This window comes from Chiroxiphia lanceolata, chromosome 20 (assembly GCF_009829145.1).
Source record: "Chiroxiphia lanceolata isolate bChiLan1 chromosome 20, bChiLan1.pri, whole genome shotgun sequence".
NCBI lineage: Eukaryota > Metazoa > Chordata > Aves > Passeriformes > Pipridae > Chiroxiphia > Chiroxiphia lanceolata.
Window position 1 is genome coordinate 10,243,833 of NC_045656.1, and position 24,358 is coordinate 10,268,190.

The 24,358-nt window shown below is 47.9% G+C and overlaps 1 protein-coding gene across 8 annotated transcripts in view; it reads right to left on the reverse strand.

The window, feature by feature from the left end:
• ACACA (acetyl-CoA carboxylase alpha) overlaps positions 1-24,358 on the reverse strand; it is a 117,370-nt gene that overhangs the window by 91,171 nt on the left and 1,841 nt on the right. For 4 of the 8 annotated variants that reach the window (XM_032707149.1, XM_032707147.1, XM_032707148.1 and 1 more), the window contains exons 1-12: positions 23,960-24,023; positions 21,076-21,122; positions 19,643-19,895; positions 6,854-6,986; positions 6,107-6,245; positions 5,354-5,463; positions 4,826-4,907; positions 4,372-4,470; positions 3,535-3,641; positions 2,697-2,807; positions 2,281-2,490; positions 1,662-1,832 (exon numbers count right to left, since the gene is read on the reverse strand). In XM_032707149.1, the coding sequence (XP_032563040.1) occupies positions 1,662-1,832; positions 2,281-2,490; positions 2,697-2,807; positions 3,535-3,641; positions 4,372-4,470; positions 4,826-4,907; positions 5,354-5,463; positions 6,107-6,245; positions 6,854-6,986; positions 19,643-19,869 (1,389 nt within the window). In that variant the 5' untranslated portion in view covers positions 19,870-19,895; positions 21,076-21,122; positions 23,960-24,023. Of the gene's footprint in view, positions 1-1,661; positions 1,833-2,280; positions 2,491-2,696; positions 2,808-3,534; positions 3,642-4,371; positions 4,471-4,825; positions 4,908-5,353; positions 5,464-6,106; positions 6,246-6,853; positions 6,987-10,020; positions 10,208-19,642; positions 19,896-21,075; positions 21,123-23,959; positions 24,091-24,358 lie in introns of those variants that run through there. The other 4 variants (XM_032707154.1, XM_032707150.1, XM_032707153.1 and 1 more) reach the window with 3 other exon arrangements.

The window sequence follows — 24,358 nt, forward strand, 5'->3', positions numbered from 1 at the left end:
CCTCACAGACCTGAACATTCCCATTTCCCAGGACAGCTGAGCTCAGTGTAATATCCACCTTAAGCCCTTCAGTCAGTATTTTCCATTGACTGATTAAAAGGCTCCAGGGAAAGCAGACAGTGCTAGGTCAGTTGAGGATGGGCATTAGGCCTGTTAAAAATACACTGAGGTCCCAGTGAGACAGGAGGGTCCTAAGTGGTTATAGGAAACCGTGGAATTTTGCAACTACAAACTGTGGAGAGAGTAACCTGCAGAACCAGTTGCTGGTTGCATTTTATGAGTAAAGTCCCACTTATTCTGTTCATTAGTTGGAGGCTTTTTATAGATAGAGTTCAAAAATGAAGTAGAAAAGCACCTAGAGCCCTAATATGGTATGAGGGGACTGTGGCATTCCCTCACTGCTGGAAAAGCTTGGGGCTGGGAAAAGGGAGGGAGCTTGGCAGCACACAGGAGTTCAGGGGGACATACACGGGACAGACAACAACTGCTTTCTGCAGGACCTGTGAGGGATCCCCTCGTGACTTTGGGAAACTTCAAACAACTGCTGAGCTTGCTGAAAGATGAAAAATCCAGTTGTCTGTTCTGTTTTTCCTCCTTTTGTCACTAGAAACTCTGGACAGAGGCTGCTGTCCCTCGGGGGTGGAGTGAGCGACGCTCTGCCCAGAACTGGCACTGCAGCCTCAGAAGCCAACTCATTCACAAAGGAATTTCAGAGCCTATAGTTGAACTATTCATGGCCAAAGCTTGTCAAGACAGGCCTTCTTCCCCACAACCTTTCCTTAAATCAGTTTTCCCACCTCAGTGTTTTATTCCTCTCTTGCTTCCTTTCACACTCCTTTCACCTTAAGGTCGACCAGGAGAAACAACTAGAACGTAACCTGCCTTTGCTTTCCAACAGCAGGGATGCATAAATATTTTGGGATACTGAATGAAGCTTTGCTCCAGCTGAGAAAGTACCAAAATGGGTCTTGGAGTTATTGGGGATTTTTACTGAAGAAGAAATGTGTGGGAGTCGTGTGTCACCTACCTGCACATGGGACATAGGTCATAGTTTGTAGAGCTCTCTAATGTTTCCTTTGTGTTCTCTCCTCTATCAGCACCAAGATCTAGAGATCTGTACCATGTTAGTGTGTGATCCAGCTCTAACCCAGCAACCAGCTGAGCTTAGACAAGAGTCCTTCCCCGTTGTTTCACTAAGCCTTCAGCAGAACAGGTTTTTCATGCTCAGGCCTCTTCCAGGTACCACTGATCAAACACTTCTGAAAGCCTCCAAGAGCACAGGGACCAGCCCCTGGCTCACCCGGAGCACCAAGACCCAGCCCCTGGCTCACCTGGAGCACAGGGTCCTGCCTCTGGCTCACCTGGAGCACAGGACCTGGCCCCTGGCTCACCTGGAGCACAGGACCTGGCCCCTGGCTCACCTGGAGCACAGGACCTGGCCCCTGGCTCACCTGGAGCACAGGACCTGGCCCCTGGCTCACCTGGAGCACAGGACCTGGCCCCTGGCTCACCTGGAGCACAGGACCTGGCCCCTGGCTCACCTGGAGCACAGGACCTGGCCCCTGGCTCACCTGGAGCACAGGACCTGGCCCCTGGCTCACCTGGAGCACAGGACCTGGCCCCTGGTTCACCTGGAGCACAGGACCTGGCCTCTGGCTCACCTGGAGCTGTGCTGCAGGCAGGTTGACATCAGCCACCATCTCTGTGCAGGGATGCTCCACTTGCAGGCGGGGGTTGAGCTCCAGGAAGTAGAAGCTGCCATCCTGGCTGTACAGGTACTCCACAGTGCCTGCACTCACGTATCCCACCATTTTGGCAAGCTTCACAGCACACTAGGACACGGGGAAAAAACAGCATTTCACTTCCAGGCCTCACGCTCAGTTACCTGCACCCTGTTCATCCACCCCACCCGCTTCAGAACTTTGCTGGCGTTCTGAAACACCCCAAAGCTTCTACCAGGCCTGAGACCTGCACTCAGCACTGGACAATTCACACAACTCCTGCAGCTTGCTTTTAATATGATAACACACATTTAAACCAAAATTCTCTCCCATTTTGGGGGTGCAAACATCTTTGAAGGGAGCTCTACTGCTGTCTGTGAGGACATGGGACTCTGTCAGTGTGGAAAGGTGAGTGGCTGTCCACACCAAGCAGTTTAAGACACACAACTGAAAAAAAGATTCAACAGTGCACAAGTCTAGTGACATAAAATAAAAGCAAGAAGTCCTGTCTGTTTCTGGAGCCTGACCAGGAGAAGGGAACCTGCAGAGCCACCCTCACCTGCTCCATGTGCTCAAACACTGTGGAAGTTGCAATAGAGGCAGGAGCCTCCTCGATGATCTTCTGGTGCCTGCGCTGCACGGAGCAGTCCCGGCCGAAGAGGGAGATGGCATTGCCATACTGGTCTGCCAGGATCTGCACCTCCAGGTGCCTGGACTGCTTGGCCAGTCTCATCACAAAGATGGGAGAGCCCGGCACTTCAGTCTGGACCTACAGCAGAGACACAAAGAACAGGCAGAGCACCTCTGGTAAACGCCCGTCTCATTCACAACCAGCCCAAGGGCATTTCTGGAGCAAGGAACATCCATGTTATTCCCCCTGGGCCACCCAAAGCTCAGTCATTTGATACAGTGGCCTCAGAATCACCCAACCTGAACATTTAGAACAAGGTAGCACAAACCAGGGGGAAAAGTTACCTGTCTGAACAGATTGGGGAAGTCATCTGCATTGTTAACTTTCCTGATTCCTTTTCCTCCTCCTCCTTCAGAAGCCTTGATCATCACAGGGTAGCCAACCTCCTCAGCAGCCTGGCCAAGATGGGCAGAAAAAGAGGGGTAAGTACAAAAAGGCAGCAGAATCAAGTTGAAAAGATCATTATTTCCCTGTTGATTCGCATCCAAGCTTCCATGTCTGACTCTCTTTAGCAACCAATGGGATAGAAACCAAATATCCCAGTTTGAGAGGGTGTCTACAGTTGGAAAAATCAGCAGGGATTTTGTGACTACAGAGAACTCTGGCCTCTCGAAGTGATCACATAATCTTTTGTCAGTGTGCCTCAGTGCCACTAAATTGACAAACTGACTGGATTTTGTACAATACAGAAAATCAGTAAGCTAGGTAAAACAGAAAAAAATCATATACTCCACCCCCTCTCTTCCCAAAAGAAAATTCCACATCCTGTACTGTGCCAGGAATATTTCTTATTCTACAAATCTTCCTCAAGGAAGGATGAAATCAAGTGTGAGGTCATGGATCTTTATTAAAAACACCTTCTTCCTGCATTAAACAAGAGCTAGAAGAGAGCCTTTAATGAAACACAGCCTTGGTCCCAGATTTTGCCTCTTTCTGCTAATTCTCACCTAATTCTGCAGGCTGGGCCCAAAGATGTGTGAAAGATCACTCCCGAGTATCCAAGCCCCAGCTCTGAGGCTGCAGCCTAGTCCCACAGTTTGCACTCCCAATTCAGCCTCCAGCTCTCCCCTGGTGTGCAGGCACAGCCCTCAAACACCCCCAGAACACCCCCAGAACACCCACCCGCAGCCCGTCGTCCGCGTCCTTCACGTAGCCCTTCTCGTAGAGCTCCTGGGGAACGTTCAGGATCCGCTTCTGGAGGTCGTTTTCCTGCCAGTCCACTCGGAGACCTGAAACACAAACACCACCCTCCTGGCTCCCTGTGCTGCAGGGCTCAGAGAGAACCCACGTGTGGGACACGGGGGACACGAACAGCAGCGACAGCTCCACGAGGAACCAGGCTGGCAGCACTCAAAAAAGGGAGAATGTGGAAGGTAAACAGACATTCCTCGTTTCTGGGGAGCAGATCTTTTCATCCAACACATCACATCCCCCTCCATCTACCTGTGAGAAGCAGGTTGTTATTTACAGTGTTTTGAAATGCCAGAGAGCTTCCATGGAAGCAGAGTATGGGCTGTGGGCTCCAAAACTGCACACAATCATGGAATGGTTTGGGTTGGAAGGGACTTTAATGTTATCTCTTTCCAACCCCCTGCCATGAGCAGGGACACCTTCCACTAGACTAGGTTGCTCTAAGCCCTGGATGTATCAGGTGAGCCCATGAGCATAAGCTGTACTCTAAGAAACAACCTTTTCCACGTTTCCTCACCTCTCCAAATCCCTCCTACCTGTCCTCCCCTGCACACTGCCAATTCCTCCCACCACTCTCCATGCTCACTCCATCACTAATGTAACTGCTTCCAAGTGTGGTGGGCAAATACCACTAATTTGAAACCCTGAGCAGATAGAACATCCCTAGGAACACATTTCTGAGCACAGAGCTCCTTAAAAATTAGACATGATGAAGGGGAAAAAAAAATTAGGATGATCTTGATAAGCACAGGGCAAATTCCTTCTTACCACTGCCACTCCAAGGAAGGGTCGGAATGCCGGCGGTCTGAGCCACGATGGAAGAAGCAATTTTATCTCCTAAGGCCCACATGGCTTGGCTTGGAGGACCTGCAGAGAGCAAAGACAATGCATGAGAGAGACATGAGCAAAATCAAAAACGAGGAAAATGTCCAGAAGTCTAATCTAGGTAAAACTCCACTCTTCCCATAAAACCGAACCCTCTTTAAAATGAGAACAGGGACATTCAGGAAATCTTTTCTGATTTCTTATCTCAATATGCAAAGATATGCTGGAGAACTTGCCCCTTCTTCCATACAAGGACCACTGTAAAGAACAGATCATCCGTCTTGCCCTTGCAAACCATTCCTCAGGCCTCTCTTTTACACTCAGGATTTTCTATCTCACTAAACCTGCCCATCTTAAAGTAAGGACCAGACATCAGACCAGCAGTGTATCTCCTCACCCATGAAAGCAATCCCGTTTTTGTGCAGAAGTTCTGGCAGTTTAGGGTTCTCAGATGCATGGCCCCAGCCAGCCCACACAGCCTGCAGGAGAAAACAGCATAATTCACCCTTTGTTGGAGGAAAACAAGCAAGTGAGCAGAAACAGAAGCACTTCAGGTCGTTTTTTTCCTCACTGAAAACACCCTCAGAACATTCAAAAGCCAGACCAGCTCCTGAACTACACGGTGTGTTTAGTTTAAAGGCTGTCTTGTATCTTGTAGGCAAGTCCAAGCAGGCTGCTGCAGCAACCTGCTGAGGAGGAACTGGGTGCAGGAAAGGGAAAGGGTGAAGGGAACCTCCCATCTCCTGCAGATATTCCTACTGGGAGATCACTGCACTGCAGCATGCATTGCCTTTGGGTGCTGATACAGGTTTGTCATTTCAATTTCTTTGTCCTGCCTTGTTCACCAGATACAACTTGTTACTGAAGGAGAGAAGATTGCTTGGTGTTGCCTCCTGTTCTGGAAAGTATCTGTGACACTTCTCACCTGCACTGGAATCCTCTTGGCAATGTCAAGGATGAGTTCCACGTTTGCATAGTTGTTGTTGTTGGGTCCCCCTGGAACGGGCACGTAGTGATCTGCCATTTTAATATACTCTGCAACACAAAGTAGGTCTCATTTAGGTTGCAAATCTAACAACAGTACTTGGTCTAAAACTCCCTAAAATCCACAGCTACGGAAGTACCACAGAGTCACAGAATCACTGAGGTTGGAAAAGCCCTCCCAGACCATCGAGTCCAACCTGTGACCCATCCCCACCTTGTCCCCCAGCCCAGAGCATTGAGTGCCACAGCCAGTCCTGCCTTAGACACCTCTGGGGATGGGGACTCCACCACCTCCCTGGGCAGCCCCTTCCAATGCCTGATCACCCTTTCCACGAAGAAACTCCTCCTGATGTCTGACCTGAACCTCCCCTGGTACAGCTTGAGGCCATTCCCTCTCCTCCTGTCCCTTGTTCCCTGGGAGCAAAGTCTGACCCCCCCCCCGGCTCCCCCCTTCTGTCAGGGAGTTGCAGAGCCAGAAGGTCCCCCCTGAGCCTCCTTTCCTCCAGGTTGAACACCCCCAGCTCCCTCAGCTGCTCCTCATAGGACTGACTCTAAAAAGTACTTCTCTCCTCCCAGACACCCCTGTTACTGCCAGAACATGACGTAGTGGACACACATTCCACCCTTGCATCCCTGTGGACACACAGGGAGTGCCAGGGGAAGGCTGTGCACCTTCCCCAGGTTTACAACTCACCTGCGTTGGCCTTCAGGTCCTCAGGAGTCACCATGACAACAAATCTGATGGCCCTTTCATTCCTGAACATCTCGTAGGACCAGCGCCGGATGGACCTCATGCACTTCACTGCTGCAATGCCATTGTTTGCTATCAGCACCTGAGGGGATCAGAAGCTGGGATGAAACAGAGCCTAAATGGTACAAAACACTGAACAATTATGCAAACAGGTTTTTCCTCTGCAGACTTTTTGCCCAGTTTGGGGCTGTGCAGTTTCCTTCGCCAACATCCAGTTCGTGGCCCAGCAGTTAATTCAGAAGTCAGTTCTTGATCCACCATAAAATTTTAATGTATTATGTTTTGGTTGGACTAAAGAGCAGAAGGGTACAGAGAACAGGTAAAACAAGTGGCTAAAACTTCTAATAGCTGATAGAGATCTCATCCATCAAATTATGTATTTTTAAATATATTTTTTAGTGTTTTTCCAGTCTACCTTTGTTATGTCTGTCTATAAAACCTCCTGGATCAGCAGAAGTGCTCTGGCTAACTCATGTTTCTCTTCCTCTCACATTCAGCTAAAACAATGAGATGTTTATTTATCATATATAAAAGAGAAAGGAAACACAATGATTCCAGGCAGAAGTGCAACTTCCAAACTCAGGAACATTAATAATTTGATACCTGCAACCTGCAGCCTTAGAGAGAGAGAAGTCACAGCTCAGGAGAGGGGAACAAAATGCAATATGCTGAAAGGGGTCAGTAACTTGCCTTTTCAATAACTTTATTTCCTCCAAACCGAGTGACAAATTCTGCTGGAGAAGCAACAGTGAAATCCCTCTGCACATCAACCTTCTTCCTGTCCCGGCCCTGCTTGACAAGGTGCAAACCAGACATGCTGGGCCTGAGCAAATCGTGGGAGACAGAAACAACTCATCAGTGCAGAAGATACAGGAATATTTTGTAAAGTTCCCCTTGACCACATTCCCCAAGCAGAGGAGCAGAATCCCTCCTTGCCTCCAGACCCCCATGGCCTGCTCCTCAGTTTTACGGGATGGCTCTTCTTCAGTTCTCTCAAAAAATCCAGGTTACCTGGACAAATTCCAGCTGTGCCAATATATGAATAGGTAAAAATACGTTCACCGTGTCTTGCTGCCCAACACAGAACAAGACTGTTCCACCAGCCTGCTTTCAATCCATCTAGGGAAGCTGGGATACAACCACAGTGATTTCTGGCTTTGGCAAAACAAGCTACAAAGATCAGCCTCTGGAAGGAAATCCTCTTGGGGAAGAACAGCAAATACATCTCCAGGTGGAAACAAGAGACTCAGACTGGCTATGGAAATCATTTTCCAACAGTTTTCCCCTCTCCAGTCTTCAACATCTTCCTCAAAAGCTCTGAGAGCCAGAGGACAAATTAATCACGTTACTTCTACTACACACAGAGAAAGCCAGTTTTGTGTCTGCCAAGACCAGCCCCGTGTCCTGCCACTGCCTTTGTGTGGGAATGGCACAGTCACTTCCCATTCTTCTGCTTCAGCTTCCACAGCAACAACAGGGATAAATCACCCTTTGGCTTTGATTTGGTGAGGTTGAAAAAGCTGAAACTGTGAGAGGAGACACAACAGAAAAGCCAAAACTTGCTCTTCACACCATGTGTCTGCAGGGATGGGGAAATAATGATGGGGAAATAATCAGACACTTTTTATGAGGCCCTGAAGTGTTACCTCTCAGATCACCCTATGGTTTACTTATCTTTTACTGTATTTCCTGTGCTTTTCCTAACACCCCTGCCACCAGCAGGATCACAGAACCCTTCTGCAGGAATGAGCATTGGGAAGGTGTTCAAAAATCAAACCAGAGCTTTGGAAAGACCCAACAGCACCCAAAGGGTTGGTGCCACTGGAGGGGCGGGTACTGGCACCATCTGTGCCCAGGAGCCACAGGGGGCCCACAGGAACCTCTGGCCTAATCAGCTGCTGAGGACTTGCTCCCATTGAGCAATTCCACTGGGAAATGGGATAGGATTCAGCAGAAAGCAGTTGGAATGGCTGGGGGAGGGCACGAAGGGGAAACCAACCCCAGGAGAAGCCAAGGCACGTACAACATCTTCTACCAACACAGCCACCAAGGCCAGGTAGTCCAAGAGCTGTACCTGGAGGTTCCCTGCCCCAGGTGAGGGCTGGAGCATCCCAGCTGGAACAAGCTGCTGTTAGAGGGGCCTGGCCATATCCTGACAGAGGAGACACGTATTCCCCCTCACGTTCCCTCACAAATACATTATGGCCTGTGAAGATTTGCCCACGCAGAACACAGACCCTCCTGAACCCTTCACCAGGAGCACGGTAACACCACAGACCAGCACCTTGATAAAACAATCTGCTGGTGAAAGAAACCCTGACCAAACTGTTCCAGACTGCCCTAGAAGGATAAACAACCCTCCAGGTAAGGCAAGATCGGTGCCCAGAGCTGACCATAAAGACATGCTTATCTACCACACACAGGGTGGAGGATCCTTCCCCCCACTCCACCCTCACACACCCCATCTCCTGGGGCTGGGACATCCTGCTGTGCACAACCCTGATGTCGTGAGGACTTCCAGAACAGCATGGAAGCACATTTGCAGCACTTGAAATTCAAGCTTTCTCTCCCACACGTGAGATGCTCCCACGGCAAATGGCTGGTGGAGAGCTTCAAGTTATAGCCTTGGAACGTTGAGCTTGACTGGGACGTGCAAACATGTTCCAAGCACAGTGGAAGGGAATTTAAAGCAATCCATGAAGCCAAGAGGGGGAGAAGTGAAGGTAACAGGAAAACCAGAACAAAAGGGTGATTTTAGAGCCTGCAAAAAACCAGATGCCTGTCTCCCAGTGACATTCTGGGACACATAAATGGCTGTACTAGGTCAGAGCAACTACATCCAGTCTAGTAACTTATCTCAGAGAAGAGCAGGTAGCTGATGCTCAGAGAAAGGCAAAGAACAAGCTCTGTGTGCACAGGTTCATCTCCTTGTACTTTCCGTCCTTCCAGTAAGCTGCACTTCCAGACGTGGTCACTGAACTTAGAATGTGTTCCCATGAGCAGAAGTTCACACACTCCTGTCAATCTCAGGAGTCCACAGGCAAGAAAAAGAGGAAATGTGTAGTTAAGGTTGAATTTCTACTAAGTTTGTGTATTTAGGGGGTCAGAGTCTTCATGGCAAGGAAGGAGCACAGTCTCACAAGAGTGAGACAGGTTTATTCATTGTAGGGTTATTGAGAGCAGTCTCAACAAAAATAGAAAAAAGGAAAAGATCCTGAGGTCAGAATTTGTGAACATGTTTAGATATGAACTGTCCTGCCAACCTGAAATTACTACACACGAAGACACTGCCACAGGTACAGCGTCAACAGAGCCACAGGTTCAGCACCCAGAATAGTGCACAAACACTTGTTTATAAGCAGGTACAGCTCAGTTTAATTTGTGAACATACCAAAACCATCAAGTTTACTTATTAATAACCACAGGCTGTACATTGTAACCAAAACAGAAGAGGTTTTTTTTTGGTTTTTTTTTGGTTTTTTTTTTGCTGGGTAAAATGAGGAAGAAGCTGGGCAGCAAGGAAGAAAACACACTGAGCTCTGAACAAAACAGAGTAAATGCTGAGTTAGGGACTGGCAGCCCTATTAATCACCTGGCCACAACTGCAGCGTTCTGTGATGGAGGAATTTCCAAAGTGTTCGCCCATCCTTCAGAATTTACAGGGGTTAGAAGTCGTGCAGCATCTTAAACTTTTCTAACCCCGATTCCCCAGCTGGAATGCATCTGGCATCTCCATTACACACTGCATGCCCAGAGCACTGTGAGGTTCCAGAGGACAAAACCAACACCAAAATCTCAGGAAGCATTTCCAGGACAGAGCCCAGCTACGAGGAAACGATCAGATCAGGAATTCTTACCTCTGCAGCATGTGATACCTCATCTCCTGACTCTGCTCTGCAGAATCCTCCATGCTGCCTCAGCGCAGCAATTAACAGATTTCAGGGTTCGCTTACGACTCGTCTAACGAAGCTGCAGCTATTTTATTGCTGCCAGTTCTGCAGCTCCGAGCCCAGCAGGGAAAAAGCTGCCAAGAGCCTCCTGCCCTCGCGTGGCTTCTCCTCCGAGCAGCGGCACTTCCCCGATTGCTTCAATCCCGTAACCTCTGTCCCCTTTGCTTCCACCAGCCCCGTGTGCCCCTTCCCGTGACGCAGCAGGCACGGAGGGGACCGGCCTCCCTGGCGTCACTCGCAGGGAAGCAGCTGATCAGGAAAGAGAGAAAATGATCTACAGGTTATGTAATGAGGTTTAAACGCGCGGCACCCGCACGCGGGGCTGCTCCGGGCCACGCGCCCAAAACGGGGGTCATGATCCCAAGAGAGGGGTCATGATCCCAAAAGGGGGGGGTCATGATGATCCCAAAAGGGGGGGGTCATGATGATCCCAAAAGGGGGGGGTCATGATGATCCCAAAAGGGGGGGGTCATGATGATCCCAAAAGGGGGGGGTCATGATGATCCCAAAAGGGGGGGTCATGATGATCCCAAAAGGGGGGGTCATGATGATCCCAAAAGGGGGGGGTCATGATGATCCCAAAAGGGGGGGGTCATGATGATCCCAAAAGGGGGGTCACGCTTCCAAAAGGAGGGTCACGATCCCAAAAAGGGGGGTCACGATCCCAAAAAGGGGGGTCACGATCCCAAAAAGGAGGGTCACGATCCCAAAAAGGGGGGTCACGATCCCAAAAAGGGGGGTCACGATCCCAAAAAGGGGGGCTGCGCAGCCTCCCACCCCTCTGTCAGCACCCAGAGGGACTCTGCTCCAGGGGCAGGGGAGCACATCCTCACCAGCGGTTTTGGGGTGTTTTTGGGTGGGTTTGGGGGGATTCGGGGGGGGAGGTTCGGGGTGGTTTGGGGGGGTTGAGAAGGTTTTTGGGGGGGTTGGGGTGTTTTCAGGGGATTGGGAGATTTTGGGTGGGTTTTTGGGGGCCTTTGGTGGTGTTCGGGTGGTTTTCTGGTGGGTTTGGGGGATTTTTGGGGGGGTTTGAGGGAGTTCTGCAAGACCAGTCTGCCCCAAGAGTTTGGGCAGCGTGTGTGGGATCTGATGCTGGGTTTTCAGGAGGGGTGGGGAGGTGGCAGGGAAAGCGTTTCCAGGGCTGCAGACAGGAATGTCACAGGCACACAGACACAGTGGTGAGGCTGCCAGGAGAGGACACATCACACTGGGCACCAGCCTGGAAGCTGGGAGACCCTGGACGTGTCACTTGTGTTTTCTGAGCCTGTTTCCCACCTATACAACAGAGAGGAGATCACCCCAAGTGCTGGGAGAATAAACATCCTCACAAACAAAGTGCTACAGCACAGCAGGGTCAAAAAACATCACTGGAGGAAGGGAGAATGTTTACTCAGTATCACAGAATCATGGAATATCCTGAGCTGGAAGGGACCCACAGGGATCACCAAAGTCCAACTCCCAGCCCTGCACAGGAATAACAAGCACAGACAAAGACATAGATTGCAAGTTTTGGGGGCAGGGACAAGCAAAGGCAATGACTGCAGGAGTGCCTTGATGATCAAACCTGGACTGGAACTAGGCACAGCAGCTGGAAATTTTTACATGTCAGGACACTTGGGTCTGTCCTGGTGCAGAGTCACAGCCAGGCAGCACAGCTCTGATCTGGTGCACACACATCCCTGAGCAAAACACAGCCACCCCAGAGGGAATCACTCAAAAAAGGAACAAATACCCAGGGACAAAGTGTCACATTAACCTGGATGTAACCTCGAGCCCTGAAGGTGAGGTGGCTGAGGCCAGGACAGGTGACACGGTGAGGAGCAGCAGCAGGGGCACATCCAGGGATGCAGGAGGGCACAGGGACAGCAACACACTGTGGAGTGAGGGCAGCCTCACACTGCAAATAAACCTCACCAGAGACAGGAGGTGCCAGGGAGAGAACAGAGTTTAACAAACAAAAACATCCCAAAATGATGTAGCTACCCAGTAAGTCAATGCCTCTCACCTGCCAGCCTTTGTTCCTCTGTGAAGAGCAGCTCAAACTACCCAATCATTAGGTACACCAGAAATTCCCCACTTAATTCATGTTAAAACAGAAGTACACAAGAAAAAGCAACTTGTCCTGCGATATTTTCCAGCCCTGTCTCCATCCTGAGCAGCCTCACACCCCACCACTCACCCAGATGGTACCAACCCCTGCTCCCACCTTCCACAGGGAACAATCCTGCCTCCCACACCCAGCACATCTGGCTGCAGCCACGGAATTCTGCTCTCCCAGGTTCTTCACCATTTCCAGACAATCCATCACAAGGACAGGGAATCATGAATTTACAGACTCAGACAAAATCTGTGCCACTTCTGGTCGTCCCTATGTGAAACCACCAAAGCCCAGGAAACACCCAGTGACTCCACTCCACATTTCATGTAGTCCATGGTATATTCCACCATTTTCAAAACAAAACACTGGCACAGTCTGTGGTTCCTTTGGATATCCTGGGTTTGATCTCAAGATTAAAATCTACACACAGTATAACTGAAATTTGATTTTTCAGGTTTTGTGAGAACAGTTTCCTAAATATTTGCCTTTCTCCATAAAAACCACCCACAGCCCCCAGTCCAAACAATTCCTGACCATTGTGGCTGCAAGGAAACAAATCCTGTGTGTACACACAGCTCGATGTGGCACTGGTTAAAAACATTCCCTGTGCCTTCTACCAGCTGAATCCCCTGCTATGAAGGAAATGGCCACGATTTGCTGCTGGAGGAGCAAATCTGGAGGAGCAGCTTCAGCATTGGTTAAAAATATTCCCTTCTGCCAGCTGAATCCGCTGCTGTGAAATCAATGGCCACGATTTGCTGCAGCATCCCCACAAAAATAAGCTCCACAAGGATGTGTCATTGATACAGGACTTACCACCCAACACACACACACTCCCCAAAGCTCATTTTTGACACGTAATGCTCCTCAAAACCCAAATATCCCAGGAAATCCACCCCCTCCTCGGAGCCCAGGCCTGCTGGCAGACAAAGGGAAAGGCTGTGCCGTGCTCCTCCCTTCCTCCAGCCTCCAAGGAAAAAGCATTCCTTCCAGACACATACCTGAGGCACATCGAAGCCAGGAGCCAGCACTGATCCCAGCACTGCCACATGCCAGGGGCCAGGGGTGACGTGGCTGTGGATTCCAAAGGCAGGGATGCATGAGCTGCCTGGTGTGAAAGGCAGCCTGGAGCAGACTGCAGCGCACACACACACACACACACACACACACCCCAGAGAAAGGATTTGGGATTATTTCCCTCTGGATTCGGCCTGGAAAGGGTGTGGAAAGGGCAGCTCTCCTCATCCATTTGGGCTTTACATTTTGTAAATATGATGTGAACTTGTCTTTGATCCAGGTGATAAGACTGAGGCAGCTGAAGCCTCCCTAAGATCTGCTCCAGTTTTAGCTCTGCCCTTCCATCCTGTTTCACAGAGAAGGAACAAGCAGAAATGCTGTCCAGCAAGGGATGTAGAATTCCACAGCTGGAATAAATGGTTCCCTATGCCTCAGGTAGCAGGCACTGGAGGCAGCAATCTGCACTCAGTCAAAGACAGTTTTGCCCGTGATTTTAAAGAGACAGAGCAGTTGGTTTGAATGCAGAGACTGCCAAAACCAGGGCTTCATCCTACAGATTTAAAAAAATGAACCTTGACTCAGCTCTGACAAAGGACGGAGCCTAAGGACTTCAGGAATTAAAGAAAGGATGCACCATGAAAGAACAGAACCAGCTCTCTCCCTGCTCCCTGGTAAACAACTCCCATTCCAGGGTAACACAGAATTCCAGCAGCCATCCAGGTAGGTTTTTAGCTTAAAGCAGGGTCTTCTTACAGAGCCCAAATGGGGATTCCTCCCAAACAACCAAGTGCCAACAGCTGCAATGGGTGCAGATTTTAAGTGCTGTGAAACATTTGTTTGTCAGACATTTCCTCTTCCCAACCCACACACCAGGCAGTTTATCTGCCAGGCTGGATGTGTCTGGAATGGGACCATAACCAGGATGCACATCCCAAATCACTGGGGATCCTTGCAGGTCCCACAGCAACACCACAGCTGTCATTACAGGAGGGAAGTTGATGATTTAAAGCTCCTTGAGTTCCTCTGGATCACACATTCTCTTACACCATTACCAGAACCACCTCACTCCCCAGGCTCTTCAACATATCCCATTTCCCTCTGACTGTTCCTTCCAAGGTATCCTGCACTCAGCTCCACAAGTCTCATGCCCAGCAAGCCTCAGCCTCCTGCAAACTTCCTTCCTTCTTCAAATCCCTCTTTCAGAACCCATTGCTCCATCATGTCCTTCCCACTTAGACCCACGGCACCATGTTTTCACCCCTAAGAAACACCCAGTGAATCCAAACATCAACTCAAATTCACAGCCAAGTTTAAATCAAACAGATACCTGTCCTCCAGTTATAAAAGTACTGGCAGAGCTTTACTGCTACATCCTCATGAAGCATAAAATTCCACGTGTTCCTGGAGCAACAACCAGCCCAACACTCTCCAGGTCAAGCCCTGGCACCAAGATAAAAGTTAACAACAGCAACAACAACAGTACAAGATAGTCCCACACTGGAGCCCGGAGTGGAATTGGAGTCCTTGGCAGGGAGCCCTCCCCGTGCTCTCTGGCAAAGTTCAAGTGCTGAACAGATCTGATCTGCAGGAACACAGGAATGGACCTTTTAAAACCAGAATTAGGGGGCAGGTGGGGGAATCTCACATTAAGTTTACCTGAAGGAGGACATTCTTGCCTGGAAAGCACAGTGCAGCACATTCTAGCTCCCGCTACCCGCGGAGTCAAGAGATCCCAGTTATTCCCCAGCCTGGAGATTATTTGCTTTCCCTTCCTAAAATAGGTTTAATGACACTTCCTACTTTCATTGACAGCTTTTCCTGCAGCCACTGAGGATACCAGCACTAGGCTGTGAGGGGATTCCACATGTCCCAGTCTGGGGGAAAAGTGAGGGAATTCAGCAAAATACAGGAGGGGGCACTAAAGTATTTCTGATAGAGACCAAGTGACCTTGTTTACCTTTCAATTAGAAGTATGAGATAAGTGACCATGTGAGAGACATTGTCATGCTGTGGTATCTCAAGCCAAGTAAACTTTGCACAATCTCCCAACAAATGACTGAATTTAGAGATGATGTTTCCCCTGCTAACTGAGGTCAAAGGGAGTAAAATAACTTACACCAAAATAAGAAGAATGCAACTTCTGACAGGTATGCAGAGGAGAAATCTACAGTGTATTTGTTCAGGAAGAAGCTTCCAGAGGAGAAAAGAGCTGTAATTCACAGGTTATTGGTACAACCAGGGCACAGCCAGGAACCCAAACCACCTTACAAGTCTCCTCTTTCAACATACAGAGGAGGAAATTCACTTTTCACTCCAGCTGGATGAAGTCAATGGCCATGAGCTGCCAGGCAAAGGAGAAATCCTGGATTTCCAATCCAAGCTGGCCCAGTCCTGGAGGCCCTGCAGACACCACAGCACATTGCACCTCCCTGCCCAGCTGGGGATAATATCACAGCAGCACCAACAATCTCACAGGATCACTGCTCTGCAGGGCAACCTCCTAACCACGAACTGCAGGGCTGTAAAGGAATTTTTTCAGTTCAGAACAGGCTCAAAAGGACCCTTTCTTACCTTCAGGACTCTGTGCAGTCACTCCAAGGCTGGTTCCTAAGCAGGCACCCTGTCCCAGTGCCAGGCTGGGCACACCAACCACTACTGTCCAGGCTAACATTGAGGCATTCTTCCAAATTTCCTTTAATAGATGATTAGTTCTGCTTAAGCATCTCAATAATTTATTGAGACTATTTAATGAGGAGTCCAAACAGTGCTGGGTGCGAAGGGCTAAACTTTGTGGGCTTAAAGCAGAGGTAACAGCTGAACCACATCCAAAAATTTGGCTTTCAGCTGATACAAGTGGATTGTCAGGTGACTCTGTACACCCATGTCATTGCTTATGAAACCAGAGCCCTGATGTATAAATACCAGAAGACATCCAGGTTTTATTCTATTTTAAACAAGAATTTGATACGAGATACTGTCTTGGAAGCTAGAAATTAAATTTAGCAATAATCAAGAACAATTTATTAAACAAAGCAGGCCCAAAGTCCTCTCCAAGTGGTATTCACAGAGAAGTTACTTAATCTACCACTGACACTTCAGAAAGCAGCACAGCAACTGTATAACAGCTCACTACAATACAAGGACAACTGTATCCCAGCAGGAGCGACTGGAAGTGCTGATGGAAACTTCTGAATTTAAAAGACAACACAGGCAAAAAAAAAAAAAAAAAAAGAAAAAATGGTATGCTTGGGTTTATTCTCCAAAGGTAAAAGCACAACAAAGACTAAATTTTGCTGATGCAAACTGTACACAAGTGGAGTATTTTCTTCGAGGTCACTTGTTTTCCACGCTGGATGTTGGAACTACAGAGCGAGGAGGGCGTTTACACGATTGTTGTTCCTGATACTCTTTAAATAAAGCACAGCTACAAGGAGGCAAAGCACCAGAACACCCCAGCCTGCGTGGTTACTCTCCCCACACACCTTTTGTAAGCGCTGATGTTCCACACACCAAAGTTCGTTATCAGAGCGTGGCTTTCCCAACACCACGGAGCAGCGGCCAACTGGCACAGCCAAAGGTCTTCATGGATCTCCCGTGGCATGAAAGCCCATATTGTACAACCTGTCCCAGCAAGAGTGGCTTTAGCAACAGCATAAACACTTAACAAAGATCAGCAAGGTGAGGGATGAAAGAGCAGAGCACACACGCTCTGCATGCTCCAGTGGGAAACGCGGCTGGCACACGGACACCCCGAGATTGGGCAGGATGCACCCATGGAACACCCCAGCCCCAGCAGAGGAGGCTCTCAGCAAGGATTTCAGCTCAGACACACCTGCTGTCAGGGTTTAACCCCAGCAGCCAAGCCCTCACAGCTGCTCACTCACTCCCCACCAGCAGGATCGGGGAGAGAATCCAAAGGGTAAAAGCCAGAAAACTCGTGGGTTGAGGCAAAAACAGTTTAATAGGGAATTTTAGTTGTGATTTTTCCCTCAGGAGGACTCCTCTGCAGCAAAGCCCCTCACCTCAAGGACGAGACATCTCTACCTTTATTCTGTGGGAAAATAACCAGCAAATGGAAAGATTTTTGGCCACATCTGCAAAAAGAACCTGCACCTCGTGAGACCCGCTGGTCAAACTGTGCAGAACTCCCCCTGACTTAATCTTTGTCATTTTACCAAGTGTGGTACCTCTGTGATCACCAAAGGATGCTGGAAGCAAGAGCACCTGTGTTCCAAGAACACACTGTCACAGAGGGACTCCAGGCAAGTTGTTGAACTTGTCTTTGCTGTTGTCTTTGTCTCAGTTTCCCCATCTGTAAACACGGTTTAGAAATCTTCTGGTGGAAGGGGACAGCCATCCTGATAAGTATTTCAACTCATCTGAGTTTATCTTAGAAAAACAGCCTATAGTGCTGTAACTTTTTTTTTTTTATTTGAATTGGCATTTCTCTCCAATTTAACTCGAAGTCAAGAGCTCCCAAAAGCGACTGCCAAAGTAAGCAGGTTACAACAGAGGTGCTCAAGGTTGCACCCCTATTGCATGAGGGCTCTCTGGTGCCAGGCAGTGTCCTGGAAATTGCTTGATTTTCTTTCTCTGCTATTGTCTCTTTCCACATTCATGGTTAGGTGCTCATCCAAGTTCTCCTGTTCCTAAAATATATATAGTTACAGTTTCCTGCTTCAGAATTACCTTTCGTGCTGGTAAATCATTGCGACTGGCAGGCTTTGGAAAGGCAACTCTCTGTAAATTTGCTTTAAGGTTTTATATCTGTTGTGTAAGTGCCAGTTGGCTGAACATGGTCCTCAGGAAGACTGTGACAACCCTCTAAAATAGAGACCACTGTCCCCCTTCTGCCCCAACCTCAAGAGCCTGCTAATATGTGTTTCCAGAAGCTTCTCCCAAAAGTGGGAAGGGAACCACCAAAAAAAAAAAAAAAAAGGAGATTAAAATCCCTTTGCACAAGCAATGAAACCAGCAAAGCAGAAGAACAAGGAGTACCTGGCTGTATAAATATCTACTACTGGTTGGCAAAGCCAGAAACCTTTCTGGAATGAACCACCTCTTCAGCAGCAACAAAGTAAAGGTAGCGAGGCGAGAGATTGTCCAGTAAAAACTGGAGTGGGATTCAGACTGTCCTGTGTGTTCCTGGAATGGGATGGCACCTTGTCAAAAGGCAGAAGGAGAAGAGCAAGAGGAAGCTCTCCTAGATTTGGCTCTAACCATGGGGAGGATCTGCTGGGAGAACCCCAGGCTGATGGGCACCAGAACAAACCATCACCAACCTATTCTTGCAGGAACCAGCAGACAGAAAGGTTGTAAATTATATCCAGCTGGAAGATGTCAAGGACAAATAAATACTAAGTAAAAATTTCCTTCCTTGCATGCTAAAAATGCTTGAAAACAGGGGACTGCCAACTCCTGCCACAAATTTGGATGTTAGGAAGCCTTTTAACACTGTCCAAAATTATGTTTTCATAAATAGAATGAGTACAAACAAACAACTGCAGGGCAGTGGGAATTCAGATGACGGTGAGCAACTCTGTTAAACCTGAAGGAGGTAAGAAGCTGAGCTTTGGGAAGGATCCACTCCAACACCTACATTTTATTTTACATTTATCAGTTAGAATCACAGATCACAGAAACTGTGTTCTGGACACCCCAAAACCACAAGATATCCAGACTGCACCGGGGAAAATCCAACAGGCACATCCCTCTAGTGGAATGCAAATCAGCAACACCTAAAAATAAAGGGGACTTTGGACAAGGAAATATCTCCAAAATCCAACTTATGGCTCACTTGAGGCACAAAGAATTAGGAGTAGGAGTGGAGCAGCCCTGAGACCAACCCCTCCCTGAGCTCAGGCAGCAGCAACCACATTAAGTCTTGGTTTATCACCACGCTGAGGGGCACCAATGTTTTCTACAACCATCACAATTTTCTCTGTCTAAACCAAAAAAACATTCCAATATGGAGTCACTGATCCCATCCAGGGGCAATGCCAATTCTCTGGCTACATACAAAGCAGCAAATTCCGTGCAAAGACAAAATAAGCAAATATTGTCCTTGTCTCAACAAACAACGGCCCAAAAAGACACAAGTGAAAACTTTAAACATCTCAGTCAACACATTTCCACTTTCTGAAAGCCAGGACAAAACAAGGCAGGATAGCCAAGCCCATAACACTCAACATTTGAACTGTCTGGAAGGTGCTTAAGGAATTCAGGCACAGATATTCCACTAAAACCAACGGAAAATTGAAGGTTTTGATACAGGTAAACATACAAGAGGTCATTTAGAAACAGAACACTGAAGCATGTCTTGGCACAACAAAACCATCTGAAGCCAACCCTGGATATAAAGCTGAATATTTGGATTGTCTTTGGAAAAAAGATTGGAGAACCACTTTTCCATACCTCATATGGCTTGTCAGGCCATCCTGAGTGTTTGGAAGCCCCAGGTCCGAAAGGGAGTCCGAGCAGACAGACACAGGTGACAAAGACCTCTCTTTCTCCTCCAGCAGGTCCAGTTTCACCAAGGAGCTCGTCTCATCCTCCGAGTTATCCTCTGACACAGAGCCAATCATAAAGCGGGAGTGAGCGTTCGGCTCCAGGGATTTATCGGGTTGGGAAGACTCTTCCATGGCTCCCCCAAACTGGGCTCTCAGCACTGTAAGGGACAAAAGAAAGGAAAAAAAAAAAAAAACAAATCTGAGGTCAATTCCTGCCACTGAGGGACAAAGAGAAGGAATTCTGGTTCACTTCTGACAGAAAATGCAATGTTGGAACGTCAGAGCTGAACCCAGACAGAGCCAGGATCCAGAACAGTTCTGCCCCAGTCACTGACTTCTCTGTTTGCACAGGGACTCTGAGATCCAAGAGCTGGTCACTCCCACTGCTGCAGAATCTGCTACCTTAGACAAAGCTGCAGGAGTCACTTAAAGGAGGCTCTTCAACCACCCAAAAACACCCACATCAAACCCCAAACCCACAGACAAACATAGGACTAGAAATCCCAATTTCTTATTTTACTGTTATTCTTTAGTTAGTTACTGGTGACACATAAAACCCGATTGCATGTGGTCCTGGGCAAGCTGCTGCAGCTGAACCTGCTTACAGGGCTTGGACTCCAGAGGCTCTTCCAACCTCAGCCATTCCACGATTAAAAATTTGTGTTTCAATGGGATCTGAACTCTGGGACTCACTTTTTGAGGTACTGGACATATCATTAATTACTCTAATCAAATAATGGGTTTGATTGATCAAAACCATCCTTTTCCCAGCCCTTGCGAGGTACAAGACACATTATCTCTTACATTTTTTCAGAAAATCTCATGCTTCTTAGGATTCTTTCAGGAATCTGAGCTGGTCTGCCAGCCAGGAGGGCCTGTGACCTCACCCTGACTTTAACCTCTTGGCCCCAGATCATCCCTGCCAATCCTACTGAATATACTGAAGGTATTTAATGTATTGAAACTTAGTGGCATTATTCACAGCTCTCAGAGGAAAACACAAAAGTTCAGGTCTCCATTTTCCATTAAAAAATCATTATATAAAGAGGGAAGAATCTCTGAATACGGGGAACTCCAAGCCCCGCCTTGACCCAGGGATGGGTCTGAGTGTTCCAGTGTTCCAACAGGGAATGAAAGCATTTTCCTCAAAATTAAAGGAACAGTTACAACTGAGAAAGAGCCATGACAGATGTGGAAAACAAAGGAGCCCCTCAGAGCACAAAGGTGGATGGGGAATGGAGATTTGATACCCCCTGCTCTGCTGGGGTTTGATGCATTTATATGACAACCACAGTGATCATATGAAACACGTCATTAGAAAATGAGGAGTGCACTAACCTCTCGTTAGCCTTGCAACCTGAGCAGTTATCCACTTCCAAAACGAACTGGAAAAGAAAAGGATTAGGAAGTAAGTATTAGGGTTACTGTGAAGCATATTCCCTGTGTGTTTTCCTGGCTGGGAGCCTTTGAACCGTCCTGGAATAACCACAGGTACAGCACAGACTGGCTCGCTGGCTCCAGGCACAGAGTGACAGAGGAGCTGAGCCTGCAATGCCCAACTCCAGCCGTGGCACCTCCTGCCAGTCCATCCTTCTGGAAGCTTCTGAGCGAGGTGTCAGCACCCACCTGACCGTCCCACCTGTCTGTTAAGTTCTGCTTCTGAAAGGAGCGACGTGTTGTGCCAGCACTGCCGGCTTGTGTCAAACTCTCTGCCTGCCAGCTGCTGATCTGCTGCTGGCTGACTGCAGCTGAACCCCAAGGAGTAAATCCCAACAACAACCAGAAACCTCGGGAAAAGCTGGTGGCTAGAAGACACTGCTGGAACATCATATTTTTACATGAAAAACCCAATAGTTCATCCACCAAACTGTGGTAGAGGAGGAGGAGGACGAGGAGGAGACGAGGGGACATGAACTCTCAACCTCCCAAGAGGGTCTTCCCTATGCAGAACAGACTGTTTGATGCCTGTAACTCCCACACCACACTGACATCCTGAACTGGTGGGAAAACCTCATCAGTCCTGCTAATTCCAGCCATGTTATGCCAAGCCCAGGGATGCAGCTCGATATGAACACGATGGTTTGAGCGGCACAAGGACCTGGCCCGTGTCATCACACAGATGGGATGTGATGGTGGCTGTAATGAGAGCCCAGAAAAGCATTTGCAGCCAGAGCAATCCCTGCTTCCCATCACTAACTGAGAATTAAAAACTCATCCAACTGGCTCATGCACTTTTACCATGAATGTACTTGACTGAATTATTTAGATCAAATCCTGTGTTGACATCAGTCCTCCCACAAACTCCAGTTGCTCTGTGCCATGGGCACTTCATTTGACAGAGACATCATTAACCATTTTATAACTGAAAAGTCACAAATATCTGCCCCACATGGACATTAAAAGCATTAAAAAAAACCTGGTTTTGAGGGTAGAGATGAGAAGAAGGGGAAGCAGAGCCAGAAAGTCGCTGTATCCACCTGCAAACTAAACCACACAGGGAGATTTCTTTAACTGAGGTGCTCAAATAGCACAAAACTCGAATCAAATGTTGTTTGTGCATGTAAACATGAAGGCAGTATTTATGTGTATGTTTATCCTGGCATCAGATCACTCCTAAAGATTTTCATCCAGACAGATTTACTGCTGGCACAATTACCAGCGCCAAAGAGTTCTGGGATGCAGCCAAACTAACTCCAACTCTACCTCATGGAAGACAAACCTTTTCTAATTTCAATAACTAATATATCAAAAAGGAAATTTCAAGGCTTTTTTTTTTTTTTTTTGGAAGCAGGGGAACAGGAAGAGTGAAGCATTTCACTCAAATATTCCATGAGAAACCCACCCACCCAATGCCACATGTCCTGATCCCACTGCCACGCTCAAACAACTTGACTCCCAACACCTGGTTTGTCCAACTCTGCTCCAAAGAAATCAGTTATCCACGAAACCCCACTCAAGTTTATTTCCCAAGGCACTTCCAACCCCTTGGAGCCCAGTCCCAAAGCCAGGAGTTCCTCTGGGGTTTTGCAATCAGCACTGAAGTGATAAGCTTGGCTTGTTCTCAGCACAGCTGAGAGTCCTTATTCATATTTAAATTAATTTCAGCATTGTCTGGGGCTAAATGAAACACAGACTTTCTAAGAGATCTCCTCACTGGAGCCTTTGGATTTCAGTGCTGCAAACGGAATGTGCATTGTATACTGTTATACTGCATATATACAAACATAGAGGCATATTATATATACACAAAAATATAGTTATATATACAAATACAGAGGTGTATGTCATATATACAAATACAGAGGTGTATTTCATATATACAAATAGAGAGGTGTATAATATGTATACAAACATAGGGGTACATCATATTTATACACCTCTGCACATGGCACTGGTTCTGAAGTGTAATTGCCACAGTTCCTAAGAAGCACCTTGAATTCAGCTGAGCACCAAGATAAATTCGTGTGCCACGAGCCACTGCACACGTACTGTTTGTCTTAATACTGTCGAGCTAGACCCTGAAAACCAAAATTATCTGAATTGTCAGCTCTAGTGGGCCATGGAACACCCAAATCCTGCTCACACCACGAGCAGCAACAACTCTGCAAGCCCAACCCAAAATGTGACGTGTCTGGTTCTGCCTGAGGTGAAACAAACCCCCATTCACTCCTCCACAGCTCTGCTACTACCATTAGTCACATTTCTGGCTTGACAGTGAAATGCACATGTAAGAATACAAGACTTTAGAAGTTTTATGATAGTTGCACTTTAAGATCACTTTTACTGTTGTAAAATACGTCCAGGCATGAAACCTGGATAATGGAAATGAAAGTTTCTTATCTTTCCAAAGCATCCCATTCTGAAGGCAAATCCACTGTAAAAAGAACACCAATATTTCAGTGGAAATAAGTTGTAGGTTCTTTCAAAGAATCAGAATAATACTTCTATAATATTGATATGTCATATAGAGAGGAGAGGAATAAAAACAGTTGTATTTAAAGGTCTCCAGATTAAAGCCCAGGGATCTGTGGCATTGCTGGTCAACACAAACCACCTGAAAGTGATGAACTGGATTTGTGCTCTCACTGCCCCTCCTGAAGGAACCCAGGTAACGGAAAACAGCAGAGGAAAAAAAGATTAAAAATAGATGACACCTGTGTAACAAGTCAATTACTGAGCTGCTTCTCCTGCCCACAAAAAAAAAAATCAGCAAGGTGCTCACCTATACCAGGGCTGGGGGGCAGTTTCCAGGTCGGGACAGGGCGAGGGGATGGTTCCTGCACCCAGAGGGGCCCCCAGCACCGAACACCCCCGGCGTCGCTCCGGGCCCGGCTCTGCCAGGCTGGTGCTGCCCCGTTTTAACGTGCCCAGGGACTGCCCCAGCCTGGCTCCACCTGAGCCATGCCTCCTGGTTAATCATTGGGCATTGCTTCACTCCCCATCCCAAAACATTCTCAGCTCATACCAAACACCCTGCGAAGCCCTTCGGGTTCTAATGCCTGAAACTCCACATCCACTGCTCTCTCCTGGGGCAGATTGGGATCCACAGCACAGGAAGGAGCCAGAGCTACTGGAGAGTGTCCAAAGGAGGGACACGAGGATGGGGAAGGCTCTGGAAGGG